Here is an 18,009-nt window from a genome sequence, read left to right on the forward strand (position 1 = left end):
ATGGAGAGATAGCTGGGCATAAGACAGTGACCATACATTCTTGTCAACTATTTCTAACACCTCAGTGAAGAGGATTCCATATATTTTTTTTTCTTTTTTGGGGGGTAGGGGGCTACTGGGGATTGAACTCAGGGGCACTTGACCTCTAAGTCACATCCCCACTCTTTTTTTTTTCCGTGGTGCTGGGGATTGAACCCAGGGCCTTGTGCATATGAGGCAAGCACTCTACCAACTGAGCTATATCCCCAGCCCATCCCCAGTCCTTTTTTGTAGTTTATTTAGGGACGGGGTCTCACTAAGTTTCTTAGTGCTTTGCTTTTACTGAGGCTGGCTTTGATCTCACCATCTTCTTGCCTCGGCCTACAGAGCAACTTTTTCTTTTTTTCTCTCTGTGTGTGTGTGTGTGTGTGTGTGTGTGTGAATTCTTGATGTGCTGACTGGATTAGGGACATGTATACATATACATATTTGTTTCTTTTTTTTCTCATTTATACCATTTTAAAAATGCAGTTATTTTTCATTGCCTTGTCTTTTGAGGGTTCAGATTTTTTTGGTTTATGTATTTTGGTTTTATTAGTGTTTTCATTTTCATTTGTTTTTTTCTCTCTTTTATTCTCCTGCTACCAGCAAAATTATTTTTCTTTCTTTCCCTTCACTTTGTTTTTATTTTTCTTTTCTTTCCTTATACTTATCACCTGTTACATCTCCTCTGCATTCTCTCTGTTCACTTTTGAAACTGTAAACTCTTTTTCTACCTTCCTAGAGCATTTTCTTTTCTCTTAATTAACTGTATTTTTTACCATCTTTTAGAATTGGTTTATGTAACTCCTGCCCTATTATTAATGCTGATAAAATTATTACTGCAGTGGATAACATAGATGACACATGTTGTTTGCTTTAAAGCCAGATCTAGTTCATGGTTATTATTTTTTATTGTTGACAATTGCTGACCCTACCATTCTTGGGTTTTGTGGTAATTTAAAAAAAATTTTTTTCTCAATTGTTGATAGACCTTTTATTTATTTATTTATATGTGGTGCTGAGAATCGAACCCAGTGCTCACCCATACCAGGTAAGTGCGCTATGGCTGAGCTGAGCCCCAGCCATGGGTTTTGTGGTAATTAATGTTGTAGATGTCACAGTTGGAACTGGGTATTTATTTTAATGCTATATATTATTTGTATAAGTTGTTGCTATTGTTCACATGGTAGAGGATCTGCTGCTGAACTAAACTCTACCAAAAGACAGTGAATCTTACCCTACACACAAATGAATGACATGTGATCTTGAGCTATAGTTTAAAGTAAAGAATAGAAGCATCAAAAACCCAAACTAATGACCAGGCCCCAAGTAGAAACAGACAGGTGTGGGCCTCCTGGTCCCACCTATGGTTGGACATCTGCCTACCTACTGCTATAGCAAAAACAGAGAATGAACATAAAGGCTGTGGATTCCACTCCTAAGAGGGAGGGATCTCAATCTAGATCACTCTAGGACACTTTGGAAGTGAAGACTCGGCCCTAAAAAAGACCACACATAAGAGCAAAGAAAAATACCTCCAAACATGCTTAAAGCCCATCATAGAAATATAAGAAAATATGAAAAAAACAAGGTAACATGATATCTCCTCAAGTGCATAATACACCAGCAACTGACTCCAAAGATATTAAAATGGACAAAATATCAGATAAAGAATTTAAAAAATCATTATAAAAATGGTCAATGAATTGCAAGAGAACTCATAAAAATTACTGATGAACCAAGGAAGTCAGTATAGGATATGCTTGAGAAATTCAATAAGGAGATAGCAATATTGAAAAAGAACCAAAACAGAAACCTTGGAAATGAAAAACACAATAAATCAAATAAAATGTTCATTTGAAAGTATAATAAGAGTAGACCATGTTGCAGACAGAATTTCAGAGTTGAAAGATAAAGTGACTGGCCTTGAACATTCAGACAGTATTAAATAAAATAAGTAACCATAATCAGAATAAACTAGAACTTTGGGACATTAAGAGACCAAATTTAAGAATCTTTGGAATTGAGGAGGACTGTAAGATACAGGATAAGGGAATTGATAACATCTTCTGGGAAATATTAACAGAAAAATTTCCAAACCTTGAGAATGAGATGAATAGCAATATATAAAACCTCAAATAGATAATATCAAAAAAGAACCTCTCCACGACACATTATAATTAAAATACCTAATATACAGAACAAAGATACAATTTAAAAAGCCTTAATAGAAAAGCTTCAGGTCACACTTAGAGGCAAGCCTAACAGAATCACTTCAATCTCTCAGTACAAACTCTAAAAGCCTGAAACATTTGGAATGATGTGCATCAAGCCCTGGAGAAGAAAAAAGAAAAAAGAAATAAAAAACTGTCAACTAAAACTCTATATTCAGGAAAGCTTTCATTCAAAGTCAAAGGAGAAATAAAAGCCTTCCAAAATAAGCAGATATTAAAAGAATTCATGACAACTAAATTAGCACTGCAGAACTGACTTAATGAACTCCAAACAGAAGAAAAAAGAGCAAACCCCAAAGGCTCACAAATAAACAAATATCACTTGAAAAGAGTTAAGCAAATGAGAAACAGGACCAAATTAAACATCAGAGATAAACCAAAATGGCAGGAATTAAAAACATCTTTCTGTAATAATAATGAATGTAAATGGTCTCAACTCTCCAATTAAAAGACACAGACTAGCAGAATGGATTAAAAAACAAGACCCAACTATATTGCTTACAATATACCCTATAGACAAAGACAGTTACAAGCTGAAAGTAAAAGGATGGAAATTGATATACTATGTGAATGGAACTCCAAAACAAGCATGAGTAGCTACTGTCATATCTGACAAAGCAGACTTCAAACCAAAATTAATCAGAAGAGACAAAGACAGTCACTTCATGCTGGTAAAGGGAATGGTCTGGCAAGAAGATAAAATAATAGGACTGGGGATATAGCTCAGTTGATAGAGTGCTTGCCTAGCATGCACAAGGCCCTGAATTCAATCCCCAGCACTACAAAAAATAAAAAATAAAAATAAAAAGATACAACAATAATAAATATTTATATAACAATAATAAATATTTATGCCACAAATGTGGGTGCAATTAATTACTGCACAATTCACAACAGTGAAACTGTGGAACCAGCCTAGGTGTACATTAATGAAAGATAAAGAAAATATGGTACATATATACAATTTTATTTTAGTCAGCCATAAAGAAAAATAAGTTATGTTGTTTGCAGGAAAAAGGATGGAACTAGAGACCATTATGTTAAGCAAAATAAGTCAAATTGAGAAGGTTAAGTGTTCTTATGTTTTCTATCAGAAAGACTGGGGCAGATCTCATGAAAATCAAAGGGAGATCAGTAGAGAGAAGGGATCAACAGGGGTGGGAGGTGGGGAGGGAGGGGGGCAAGTGCTGGGGAATGATATTAACCAAATTATATTGTTATTGTGTGCACATATGAACATGTGAAAACAAATCCCATCAGTATGTACAGTATAATCCAGTAATTAAAAAATATGGGAAGGAAAAAAATGAGTGAATATTACTGTATGTACCAGAATGATGCTAAAATTTTCCCCCAGTCCTGAAGATCAAACCCAGGTTTTCTTGCATGCTAGGGAAATGTACATCCCCAGCCCTAAAATTTTTAAAAAATAAAATAGTAAATTGAATGTAGTGGTGGCACACATTTGTAATCTCAGTTAGTCTGGAGGCTGAGGCAAGAGGATTGCAAGTTTCAGGCCAGCCCACACAAGTTGGTGATTCCCCATCTTAAAATAAAACAATACAAATTAAAAACAAACAAACAAACAAACAAAAAACCCAAAACAGGCTGAGGACATAGCTCAGTGGTAAAGTGCTCCTGGTTTCAATTCCCAGTATTGCCAAAGTAATACATAGTGATAAATTAGTATTTACTCCAGAAAAACTGTATTAGGAATTTCTATTATTGTGATCTGCCATACTCAAAACTAAAAGAGAAATTACAGTAAATACAGAAAAAGAACTTGACAAATTCAATATTCATAACAGAAATACTTAACATATGGAATTTCATTAACCTAGTGAAATACATCTATTATTAATAATCTACAGGTCTGGGGTTGTAGCTCAGTGACAGAATGCTTGTCTAGCATGCATGAAATCCTATATACAATTCCCAGTACCACCAAAAACCAAAACCAACAAAACCCTCTTATGGTTTAGATATTAGGTGTCCCCCAAAGCTCAAGTGTGAGACAATGCAAGAAAGTTTAGAAATGAAATGACTGGGCAACAAAAGGTTTAACCTAATTAGTGCATTAATTCCATACAGGGATTAACCATAGGCTGGTAGGGTGTGGCTGGTAGAGGTCAGTCCCTGGGGGCATGCGTTTGGGGTATATATTTTGTCCTTTTTTGGGGGTGGGGTGCTGGGGCCTGAACTCAGGGGCACTTGACCACTGAGCCACATACCCAACCCTTTTTTGTATTTTATTTAGAGATAGGGTCTCACTGAGTTGCATAGTGCCTTGCTTCTCTCTTGCTGAGTCTGGCTTTGAACTCCAGATTCTTCGGTCTCAGCCTCCCAAACTGCTGGGATTATAGGCATGGGCCATCTCGCCCAGCTTTATATTTTGTTCTTCTTGAGCAGAGCTCTCTTTCTCTCTGTGTCCTGGTGCCATGTTACCAGCTGCTTTCCTCCACTCTTCTGCTATGATGTTCAGCGGAATGAAATGGGCTGTCTATAGACATAGACACCTCTGAAACCATAAGCTCCTTTTCCTCCTTTAAAATTGTTCTTGTCAGGTGTTTTGGTCACAGTGGCAAAAAAGCTGACTATCCCCCTGCAACACTCCAAACAGCCCCAGCCAAAGAAGCATTGTACTAGTTATCATTTATGGAGTGATAATACTTATGGGGTTAAGAATACTGAAGCCAGTTGGCATGATGGCGCACACCAGTGATGGAGGCTGAGGCACAAGGATCTCGAGTTCAAAGCCAGCCTTAGCAATGGCGAGGCACTAGGCAACTCAGTGAGACCATGTCTCTAAATAAAATACAACAGCAACAACAACAAAAAAGGCTGGGGATTTGGCTTAGTGGTCAAGTGCCCCTGAGTTCAATCCCAGGTACCAAAATAAAAAAGAATACTGAAGCCAGACTTCCTGAGATCAAAACCCAGCTTCACCATTTCATAGCTGAAGAGTTATGGAAAATAATTTTTCCTACAAAAAATAGTCCCCAAAGAAAAGCAGAGAAACAATGCAGCTATGGCTGAATCCCCAAACTGACTGTGCATACCCCACCCTACAGAAAGAGACCCTCCACATAGAGTCCACTGTTTGAAGGACTGCTGATAGGGGACCGTTAACCGACCCCAACCCTGGGCTAGGTTTTCACAGCCTATGCTACATAGACAGTGCAAGGATTTGTACTGGATCCTTTATTGATGCTTGAGGCATCCTCTTTCTGACCCCCCCTCCCCTAACCCTTACCACCTTCTCCCCACTCCCTCCTCCTTCCCAATACCCTGCAGACCTCCAGATCAGAGACCCCTTTGCCATTTTGTTCCTGCAATCATTACTGGCCTTAAATTCTACAGAGATAAGACTGTCTGTGCATCCATCCAGTCTCTAGCAGATAGGTACCCTGCCCCGAGACTCCGCCTTTTAGCCTGCTGGGACCCCAGGGGTACCCCCACCATTGAAATTGGGGTGAAGATGTTCCTCCATTTTCTGGTAAGACCATCCAGTTTGATGTTGGAAAGAATTCAGAGGAGCTTTGGTTTCAATTTGATACCCGGGTCACACCTCCCGGACAGTCAGTCAGTTCCCCAGAACTCCCCTTTGGGTTGTCTCATTAGTAATTTTAAGACTCCCAAACTGACCTGAAACTCAAACAGTTCATTAAGCTCAGCACTCAAATTTGGCCACAATATAAATTAGATAATCTGCACCAATGGCCCAAATATGGAATCTTTAATCAAGAAATTCCCAAAAGGGCTGGGGATGTGGCTCAAGTGGTAGCGCGCTCGCCTGGCATGCGTGCAGCCCGGGTTCGATCCTCATCACCACATACAAAGATGTTGTGTCTGCCGAAAACTAAAAAATAAATATTAAAAAAAATTCTCTCTCTCTCTCTCTCTCAAAAAAAAAAAATCCCAAAAAAGTTATTTATTACAAAATGGCAAATGGTGTGAGGTTCCCTATCTTGAAGACTTCATTGTTCTTTGCTCAAACCTCTCATTATATAAACCTTGTCCCACATTGCAATTAATTCTTACAGACACACAACCTTCCTCATTTACAGCCTCATAAATAACAGATGAACCCCCTCCTTACGGATCCCAGGGTCCCACAGCCCCCACATCAGGCTCCCCTCTCCAAAATTCCACTGTCCCCATCAAGCTCCCTTTGGCCCAGCCCCATTACTCCCACAGCTGACTCCTCTCCCCAAAGTCCCACTGCCCACCCCCTATTCACCCCCTCAGACACCTCCCTGACCTACAAGTTCCCCCTCTCTCCTGCCATCCCCTCACCCATACACAGTCCTGAAATCTCCCAGCAAAACACATGTTCCCTCTCTGGGAGGTAGTAGGAGCTGAAGGTACAGTTCAGGTCCATGTTCTCTTCTCCAGGACAGATATGTTCCAAATAAAGGATAGTGTAAGATCAGTCAAGGTGGGCAGCGACCAAAGGAAGCAGATTTAAAAAGGCTGCTGAATGAGGCTTTATTTGAGATATCACTCCCAGGCAGAAATCGATCAGAGTGGACAGGAGAAGGGTCTGAGGAGAAACCTCTTGGGATCTTGACCGGACTGGACTTTTATGGGGCTTAAGGCAGAAAGGGAAAGGCTTGGGACAGGAAAAGGTGTTTTTAGAATCCATTGTCCCGCTGGAGTTGGTCAGGGGAGCTGGCTGAACTCCAGGATTGGCCAGGGGGTCCTGCTGATTGACAGGCATTAGTCAGGAGATCCTGCGGATTCATAGGGGTTTCCAGCGGTGCCTGCTTGATGTTTCTTTCCCTTGCAGGCTGCTTTGTTCTAAGTCCTCACCACCGATCTGACAGATTGGGATGTTTTTCTGAAAACCCTGCTAAGTATGGGAAGGAGTTCATCCCTCTGACTCAGTCCTACCACCTTCCTTGGGCAGACATATACTATATATTAACGTTCATTAATGATGAACATGCTTGCATTTGGCAGGCTGCTAGAGAACATGTGGGCCTCCTACATAGCTAAAACCCTGATATTACATATCCATCTAGTAGCAGATGTTGCTATCCCAACAGTTGAACCTGATTGGACTTATTAGCCTCAAGACCCCAGGGTCATCAGACTTCAACACATGGTCACTTGTCTCTTCAAAGGAATGACAAAAAAATTCTCACACCCAAGTGAATTGGGAAAAGATAAAGGAAATAACCCAGGGACCTGATGAAAATCCCACTCTATTTTTGGCAAGACTTACTTAGGCCGGCATCAAATATAAGAGTTTGAATGTGAACAGTACTGATGACAGTCTCTTTCTCCATTTTAGTTATCAGTGGGCCTGCACCTGATATAAAGCAGAAAGGGCGTGGGAGATCAGGAACCATGGAACAAGAATGAGGCACCAAAAAAGAAGTTTTATTGGGGGCGGGGGTACTCACCGGAGAGATTCATGGGTCTGCAAAAGGGCGCGGGCCAGGGAACTCAGGGTGGGAAAGGCCAGAACAATGCTAATAAGGGAAGCTGGAGATAGGAGGGCCTAGGCCATCTAAATTGCAGCTACTCACAGCAGGTTGGCAGAGTGGAGTTTAAGGGCATCGTGTCTATCATGTGTTGGTCAGAACTGATGTGAGTTGACAGGGATTGCTTCAGCCAGACCCCAGTTGGGGGTCTGTTGCCATGTCAGTTTCTAATTGGCCATTTTGGGTCTCCTCGGCCAGGTGGAAAGTTCTCACCCACAGCCGCCATGAAAGGGGAGGGGGAAGGGAAGCTTGCTGACCCAACCCCTGACATTTGCAAGAAACAGAAAATGAGCTTGAGTTGGGGCTGGGATTGTGACTCCACTGTACAGTGCTGGCCTAGCACGTGCAAGGCCCCAGGTTCAATCCTCAGCACCACATAGAAAATAATAAATAAAATAAAGGTATTGTGTCCAACTACAACTAAAAAAATAATGAAAAAAATAAAAAAATTAAAGTTATCGTGTTCATCTACAACTAAAAATATTAAAAAAAGGAAGATGAGGCCAAAAGGGAGAAAGAGAAACATTTTTTTAAAAAAATATATTTATTTTTTAGTTTTAGATGGATACAATATCTTTATTTTACATTTATATGGTGCTGAGGATGGAACCCAGTGCCTCCTGTATGCTAAGCGAGCGCTTTACCACTGAGCCACAACCCCAGCCCAAGAGAAACATCTTAAATATCAGCTCCTGGACTCTGCCATTCAGAGCCTCAGGAAAGCCCCTATGGGCTCATGGCTCCGCTATACCTCCCAACAGCTCCATGGCTCATGGTCCCACCAATATACACCTCCTGGACCCTGCTTTTGATGTGGGCAAAATGGACACTGGGCAAGAGACTGCCCTTACCCAAAAACCCCCTCCAAACCCTGTCCCAACTGTAGATGATGGGAACACTGGAAGGTAGAATATCCCCAGAAAAGGACACCCCTCCCCCCAGTACAGCCACCTGATCCCCAAGTCCCATTCACTGAGTTGTTGGAATGGAGGGGCAGGGCTCTATTGTCCCTGCCATTTCAGATGGCACATCTGAGGAGCCCAGGGTCACATGGATGGTGAATGGCCATGCAGTCTCATTTGTGGTTGATAGTGGGGCAAGTCTTTTGCTCCTGAATAAATGGAATGGATTTAGTTTTAAATCAAATATCCCAATTATGGGGGCTGGGGTTGTGGCTCAGAGGTAGGGTGCTCGTGTAGCATGTGAGGCACTGGGTTTGATCCTCACCACCACATTAAAAATAAAATAAAGGTATTGTGTCCACATATAACTAAAAAATAAATTTAAAAAAATCCCAATTATGGGAGTCTCAGGGACCCTGACATACCCACTGTAGACACCCCTCCTTTTTGTATATTTGGATCCCTTTAATTATCCCATTCCTTTATAGTTTTACCAAATTGCCCTGTCCCCCTATTGGGTGGAGATCTCCTTCACAAATTAAAAGCCTCCATTATCAATCTTTAAAGTCCATTACCATCTTTTTAGTACATTCTGGCCCAGACCTGTCCCGGCATCCCCCTAAGCCTCCTAAAATGCCTCTTACTTGCTGTGACTAACCCCACAGCCTGGAATTCTTCTCAACCCAAAATAGCAAGTCACCATTCTCAAGTTCATATCCAACTGAAAGACTCCACTCATTATGTAATCCTCCCCCAATATCCTTTAACCCTCAAAGGTTTAAAGCCCATTGTTTATTACAGGCCAAATTCCTCATACCAACTCAATTGACTCATAACTCCCCCATTCCCTATCATCCACAGCCCTCAGGAAAAGTTGAAGGCAACCTTAACCAAATTATCTATAGACACTCACTTGGATCGGATTAAGCTCCTCCCTTTGGCTTTATGGATCTGAGCATTGCCCAAGAAGTCCCTTATGATCAGCCCCTTTGAACTTCTCTATGGATGACCCCTCCTCCCACCCACCATTCAACTATAGTCACCTAGTATTCCTCCTGATGTCCAGAAACCCCTCATAGCTCACCTCAGGACTACCCTCTGGAAGTATGCCCACACCCATATTCCCCAGCCCTAATCTTCAGGCACCCCCTCCTTTTACTGCAGATTTAGTTCACCGCTCCCCTTCCCAACCTGTAGCCCCCTTATAAGAAAAGTGGACAGCCCCCACCCCCCACTTCAAGGTCATCTTAAGCACTCCCACAGCAGCCAAATTAGAAGGCCACTCCTCCTGGGTCCACCTAAGCAATTTAAAACTCATTCCTGCTAGTACATTCTGGCCCAGACCTGTCCCCATGGCAGCGCCCTAAGTTCTAACAGGCCCCATCAAATTTCCTGCCATTCCCGAGGAAGCTGCTGAGCCTTACATCTGAAGTTCCTAATAATACTTTCTGAGGCCTTCTTTTGACTTTTCTTAATAGCCCTCAGAGACTAATTAAATTTATTATATTCACTCCTCCTTCATTTCTGTCCTCCTCAAAAATTAGACCTCATTTGGGATCTTTGGCTTCAAAGGACATTCATTGAGTTAACCCCCACCCAAATCTGTTTCTTCTGTGTTTTCTGCATATCATCTTTAATTTCACAATTAGTGACCTCGGACCAGAAACAAGTGGAAACAAAGATGGCTGAATGAAGTTTGGGGCAGTTTAACTTAAGTAATTTTTTCTTTGAACCCTTTTAAATACTTTTCTATACATGTAACTGAATTATTACCTATAACTATACTGTTAAATTTTGTTTCTGTTCTTATTTTGCATAATTTGTCAAGCAGAATGGAGATTAAAACACCAGAAAGTAGGATTCCACAGTTAATCATGCTTGCTATGCTCCGAATAACCTACACTTCTGGAATCATAAATCTGAGTAGGGTTCATGTTCCTAACTAAGGACAATAGGGTCCCAACTATATTACCTGCTGGAATTATTTTCTTAGTAATAGCAAATCAATTAATTGTCACCTTTCTTATAATTACCTGATTTCACCATACTTACAATAACCTTTCCTCTGCCTATTATTAATTTCATATAGGAACAATATGCCCATCTCCAGCTGCTTTTCAAACACATGGACAGATGTTATTCCCCTGCTTACCTTCTGACTCACTGAGACCACAAAGGGGATCTTGGATTTAGATGACCTCAAGGTCCCCTCCTCGACACCTCTCTCCACCAAGGTCTCCATGCTCTATTATAGAACTCTGTAAGGAGGTTTGCCCCCATTTCTCCTATTCTCAGTTGGAAGCAGCCAGATTGGATCAACACTCAATTTCTTTATCCTTTCAGTAACTGAAATTTTCAACAAGTTCATAATTCATGCTATGTCCCTCATTTGAGTAATTACTTAAATATGCTTCAGTTGGATGCTTGACTTTAGCATTAACAGAACTAATTTTTTTTTCTTCAGTTTGCTGGTATTAAAGGTGTGTGCCACTATGCCCAGCAACACGGAATTCTTTCATAATTTTGAAAATAAAATGCTAATGAAATCCCTAAGGGAGTAAATAACAAACAATAAGCAAATAAACAGAAAAAAATAAACCATTTTGAGGGATATAAAATACCAAAATGTTTTACTACTGTTATGGGCCAGGCTATATGGGCAATGACCAACAGACTCCATTTTACCCTGAGACTCCATATCATGTAAGAAATGCTTTTCCCATGGGAAAGCCCTCCCTCTGTACCCATTAATAGTTACCTAGCATAGCATACTTGGCAACACAAAATAGCAATTCTTTTATACAATGTTAAATTGTTCTCTTTGGTTTCCATTTTTCTTGGGCAATGTACCTTGTCAGAGATTGACTGTCTAGACGTTAGTAACCATTCTCTAACTTGTGCTGAACTAGGGTCATTTTGACCCACTTCCCTTCTGCTTGCTTGCTGCTATGTCATCCTGGAAAGTTCCGTGGGAAATACCAATGTACCCATTGCATTGTCCTGCTACAATCAATTCAGCTTCCCTACCTGCTGGCTTGCAGCTATGTCAACCCTGATGTGGTTTTTGTCTTTAAATATCCTAAAATGCTCAAGCTTGGGCTGTTCCTTGCTCTTATGGGGAGCAGTTGCCAGCTAGCCTGCTAAATAAAGACTCTTCAATTTGGACACAACTGGGACTACAATAAAGAAAAGGAAAGAAAACCAAAAAATGAAGAGGTATATACCACATTCTGGGAGACTAAAAAGAATTAATAATTACCTGATTTCACCATACTTACAATAACCTTTCCTCTTGATAATTCGAATAAAAATCCCAGAATCAACATAAACAATACTAGATGCTTACAGAAACACATTTAGTTAAAAATCTAAAAACTTGGTGAAGCCACTGAATTCTTTCAGTAGTTACCTATATGGTAGGAGGAAACATAAGAAGCCTTAACTGTATACATAATTTCTTTTCCTTTTTTAAAAAACTGAAAATATTTGAGGCAAATAAGACAGTTTTAATATTCAACAAGGCTGGATGTTGAGAATAGGGTATTTTATCATGGTATAACCTGGCTGGCAAGTCTGAAATATTTCATAATAAAAATAAATAAAAAGTTATTATTTTAAGACTTCACAAATAATTTATTTTGAAAGAAGCTGTAATTATATGAAATTGAAAACACTGGCGTTAGGGCTATTATTGTATTATTTTAGGGTCTGAAAAATATAAAAACCGGTGGGTAGCAGTACATTTTATTTTTGGTGCCAATTAATTTATGAAACACTGCAAGGTGTTTACTATACTCAGGACACTCTGGTATGATATGAAAAAAAGATATAAAAATTGAGTTTCTGGCTGGGGATGTGGTTCAAGCAGTAGCACGCTTGCCTGGCATGCATGCGGCCCAGGTTCGATCCTCAGCACCACATACAAACAAAGATGTTGTGTCCACCAAAAACTAACTAACTAAATATTAAAATTCTCTCTCTCTCAAAAAAAAAAAAATTGAGTTTCTATTTTTCAAAGAGTTCTTGATCTAGATGGTGAAAAACAATGTTCCTTTTAATTTCTGAAAATAATGGGCAGTTGTTTATGGGCTAGTGGCAACTTCCCATCTTTTTTACTTGCATATTATTTTTTTCTTTATAAGAAATACTTGTATTACATTGTTTTACTTTTGTTTATGGTAAAATTAACATTAGCACTGATACATATAATAACCTAGAAGAAAACTATTCCTAATTGTAATATTTACACAGAGATTTCTTTTTGTGGGCAAGATGGAAGTGCATGTTATATACTGCAAACAAAAAAATCAGTTCTCATTGGTTTCTATGCATTCACTTAAACTTATGCAGTATTTTTTTTTCTTTCACCGAAGTAAAAATGCCAGGAACAAGTTATAAAATCAGAATGCCACAAAGTTACACAAATACAAACTTTAATTAGCTTTAAAATTTATTGAAATTCAGGCTTAGCATTTAACAATTTAATATAGCATTATTTTAATTATTTTCTAGCTAGTATTTTTACCCACTTTACATGATTTCTGGATATAACTTTTAAGAATTGATACTAATTTTTCATGAGATGCCAGTTATATACTTGTTAAAATCTTGGGTATTTTTCCAATAGTTCTCAATGTCAAAAGTTAAAAAAGTAAGTTCAAATATTGAAAATTTAAGATGTTAATACTGGGGCCACTGTAATATAGAACAGAAAAAAAATGTTCACAATCATAACTGTTTAAAACTCTTGTTAACATTTATTGTAGTAATGGAATATGATTTTTAATAAACTATATGAACTTCTTTTTAAAACGTTCAAGCATTTCCTACTGAAGTATGTCTAAAGTTATAAAAATCTTCTGTTCTAAATTAACCTATACTGAATTAATTAAAAAACAACTGTGGCACTTTAGATAAGACAATTATTCTATTGCATATTTTAAGTACCTAAGGTACAACCTGATCAATAGTAACTTCCTGAAAAGAGTAAGGAGCATGGTGGCTTTAAGGAGTGAGTCGTTTAGGGTCACGAGGGAACATCGAGGTCTGACGCACATTATGCAATCCCAAAAACAGCATAGTCACTCGTTCCAGTCCTGAGGAAAACAAAATTATGGTTAATTTCTTTCCTGAAAGACCTCTCAGGGTCTTACTTACTTAACTATAAATATAATATCATTGTTCAACTAAGTGCTTTTCCTTATAAGGAAAGAAAACAATATGTTAATTTGAGTTTATCCAAAACTGAATGTTTTGGGTATTGATTCAGAAACAGAAATGTTACCCGGGGTGATAGTCTCATGGAAATGAAAAGGAGACCAATAGAGGAGAGGAAAGAGACCAGGGGGAAGGAGGAGGAAAGGGGAAATAACTGGGGAACAATATGGACCAAATTATATTGTTATATAATCTCTATGTGTGACTATGTAGTAAATCCCACTATTATGTTGAATACAATGTACCAATAAAAAACATGGGAAAGAAAAAAAAAGAAATAAAGATGCTGCTATATGGGTGAAAGACTAAATGAGATATCCTTAAGTGGCATGGAGTTTAACAAGTTCATACATAAATGAACAGAATCTATGATTTAATAATATAAACACTAAAGCAAACCACTTAATAAGCCAATATGTTTCAATGATATCAGATTCTGATTCTGCAGTTCAGGCAATGAGTATAAGAGTCATAAACCTGTTCAAAGAAGCATATCAACAGAAGTACTAAAACATTTATTGTGATTTTATAGTCATTTAACATGGTGGTCCTTAGCATAGAAGGGAACAGAGTACACAATCATACTAAGTATCCGAGTGTAGAAAAGATATTGATTTTTGGTCTATGACTTTTATTTTGAGACAGGGTCTTGCTTAAGTTGTCCGGTTGTAATTATGGGCATGTGCCACTGTAGTTAACAGACATTGGCTTAAATATTACTGACACAAGTTAAGACCAAGTACAAACTCTGAAGCAGAGAAAAACCAGCACATAAAACTTCTTGAGGGCTGGGGATGTGGCTCAAGGGGTAGCGTGCTTGCCTGGCATGCATGGGGCCTGGGCTTGATCCTCAGCACCACATACAAATGAAGATGTTGTGTCCACCGAAAACTAAAAATAAATATTAAAATTCTCTCTCTTTAGAAAAACAAAAACAACTTCTTGAGTGCATTTTGATTCATCTATTTAACTATAACTATTGAAGACTAACATAGCACACACACAAAGCAAAAGTAAAAAATTATTTTTATGTGGCAATGACTTTTCAAAGATTTAAAATAAATATAGCTGGATGTGATGCACATGTATGTAATCCCAGCAACCTGGGAAGCTGAGGCAGGAGGATCCCAAGTTCCAGGTCAGCAGGAAGACTCTGTCTCAAAATAAAAAATAACAAAGGGGGTTGGGGCTGTAGCTCAGTGGCAGAGCATTGCCTAGCATGTGCAAAGAACTGGGTTCAATCAACAAATAAAGGCATTCTGTTTACAACTACAAAAAAAAAAAAAAAAAAAAAAAAAGAAAGAAAATCAAAAGAACAAAAACAACAAAAAAAGGTATGGGGATTAGTTCAGTGATAGGGCACCCCTGGGTTCAATTCCTAGGACCAAGTACACCACCAAAATTATAAACATAGATGAGAGAACTAATGTTTCTAGTCATATTCTTTACCAAAAAACACCTGTAGACAAAAATTTGAGCCTTCAATTACAGTGATACAGATTAACCTCAAACATAAAACAACATATTCCTTTTCCTTCTCAAAAGTTAAGTTTTTTTTTTTTTTTTAATTTTCTTTTGGCAGGAGGAGGGTACTGGAGATAGAACTTAGAGGTGTTCTACCATTGAGCTATATCCCCAGACCTACGTTTTAAGCTGAGACAGGGTCTCTCTAACATCATTAGGATTGTACTAAAGTTGCTGAGGGTGCTCTTGAATTTGTAATCCTCCTGTCTCAGCAGCCTGAGACTCTGGGATAATAGGCATGTGTGCCACATGCCTGGCTAAAAAACAGGTGATATTTTGATAATCATCAAGCATCTTCTTTTTGAAAAATACCTTTAGTTGTCAATGGATCTTTATTTTGTTTATTTATATGGGGTGCTGAGATTTGAACTCAGTGCCTCACACATACTAGGCAAGCGCTCTACCACTGAGCTACAACCCTAGCCCCATCAAGCATCCTTTTACATAATTTAGGTTAAAATTTACATTGCTTATCATTGTAGAAGTCTGAAAAAATTCATTCAAAATGCACATTACTGAATGAGAGAAAATAGCCATAATTTTCCCATTAAAATTTAGACTATATATTCAATGTAGCATTGTTTATAATAAGAAAAGTCTGGTAACAAACCTACAAGTTTGTCAATACAAAGCTGGTTAACAAGACTATGGTATAACCTTTCAATACATTCTATATAGAGATTTTAAAAGAATGAAAATCTCTTAATTGATAAGGAACAGCTACAAAATATTATTATGTAAAAGATGCAAATTACTGAATGGTGTATGCAGTATGTTATGATTTGTGTAAAAATATTTACACAAATATTTAAAAAAGTGTATGTGTTTGTTTGCATATGCAAAGAATATCTTTGCAAAGGTCAGCTGAAAACTAGAAACAATGGTTTCCTGTAGGGAGGTAAATGTACACTATTTTGTGTCTTTTTTCCTTCCAAAAAAAATTTTTTTGGGGGTGGGGGTAGTGGAGATTGAACTAAGAGGCATTTGACTACTGAAACACATCCCTTTGTATTTTATTCAGAGACAGGGTCTCACTGATTTGCTAAGCATCTCACTTTTGCTGAGGCTGGCTTTGAACTTTCGATCCTCCTGCCTCAGCCTCACAAGCTGCTGGGATCATAGGCTGTGCCACTGCGCCAGGCCTTCACTTTGAAATTTACCATCTTAATAATTTTTAAGTATACAGTTCAGTGGTATTAACGCTCTTGTTCCATCATCTAGATGTGAAACAACATAAAAACTTAAATATTTAGTGTATAATATGTAACCTAATTACACAATATAATCACATAACAATAATATACAATTATAGTATAATTATAATATTTATTAATAATATATAATCTCTAGCTTATGATTTTGAACATGTCTGAATTTATCTGTGTCAATTTCATTCAAATATTCACAGAACTGAAAATCTGAGATTTAATGGGTTAAATATACATTTATCACGTTGTATAACCACCATCATCTCTATAACAATTTTTTTTTTTTTTTTTTGGTGGTACTGGGGATTGAATCCAAGTGTGCTCTACCACTGAACTATATCATTAGTCCTTTTATTTTGAGAGAGGGTCTCACCAAGTTGTGGAGCTTAGCTTTGAACTCTTGATTTTCCTGCCTGTTTCCCAAGTCACTGGGATTAAAGGTGAGTGCCACTGCTCCAGGATTTTATCTCTTTTTTAAAAAAAATTCTTATGATCTTTATTAATGCTATTTAATTACTTTTATTTTTATTTAATTATTTTTATTTTCTAGCTTTACTGGGTTATAAATGACCAAAAATTTTATATATTTTTAGAATACAATGTAATATTTTGAGATATGAAAACATTGGGAAATGATTAATGCTAAAAAAAAAAAATACCCCTCTCTCTCTCACATACACACACACATGAACATCCCTATTCTGAAAGTCCAAAATTCTCCAAATTATGAGACTTTGAGAATCCTGCAGCACCCCAAAATTTTCAGATTGAGTTTTTTGAAAAATATTGAGTTTTAACAATTTTATATATCTTCAGGACAGTCATCTCTTAGCAAATAATCTGCAAATATGTGTACTTATTATGTGAGTTGTACCTTTTTACTCTAACCCCATCCCTATAATGTTTTAGAAATATAAAAGTTAGCTGTTCATTTCCTACTTTGGAAATCAAATTTTTTATGGTTCAAATTTATATTACACTTAGTATTTACAGACTTATTTGTAAGCAGTAACAGTATTACCAATGCCTCCACCAGCATGAGGAGGGGCTCCAAAACGGAAGGAATCAATGTAAGCCTTGATTTTCTCCAAATCTATAAAAATAAAACAAAATTTATCATCTTATTTATCTTGAAAAATTAAAAATGCTATTCAAGGAAGACTTAAAAAAAAAGACTTTGAAAAGTCTTTAAAATGTTTACAAGGATTTGTTTCAGAATAAATATTCCGCTAAATACATTTTAAATTATTTACCAATTCCATGATGTAAGGCTCTCTCTGTTAGCAGCTGAGGATCATGTATTCTTTGAGCTCCTGACAATATTTCTTCTCCTCTCATGAACATATCATAAGAGTTGGACTGTTTCTGTAGGAAAAGCAAACCACTCTTAAAAATATTATCACCCCTTTTCCAT

The 18,009-nt window shown here is 37.8% G+C and overlaps 1 protein-coding gene across 1 annotated transcript in view; it reads right to left on the minus strand.

Annotated features, from left to right (window-relative positions):
• Positions 1 to 13,088: 13,088 nt before the first annotated feature.
• Dars1 (aspartyl-tRNA synthetase 1) overlaps positions 13,089 to 18,009 on the minus strand; it is a 61,861-nt gene continuing 56,940 nt past the window's right edge. The window contains exons 14-16 of the mRNA XM_026388964.2: positions 17,849 to 17,960; positions 17,617 to 17,688; positions 13,089 to 13,742 (exon numbers count right to left, since the gene is read on the minus strand). Coding sequence (XP_026244749.2) covers positions 13,651 to 13,742; positions 17,617 to 17,688; positions 17,849 to 17,960 — 276 coding nt within the window. The 3' untranslated portion in view covers positions 13,089 to 13,650. The remainder of the gene's footprint in view (positions 13,743 to 17,616; positions 17,689 to 17,848; positions 17,961 to 18,009) is intronic.

This window comes from Urocitellus parryii, chromosome 1, assembly GCF_045843805.1.
Source record: "Urocitellus parryii isolate mUroPar1 chromosome 1, mUroPar1.hap1, whole genome shotgun sequence".
Taxonomy (NCBI): Eukaryota; Metazoa; Chordata; class Mammalia; order Rodentia; family Sciuridae; genus Urocitellus; species Urocitellus parryii.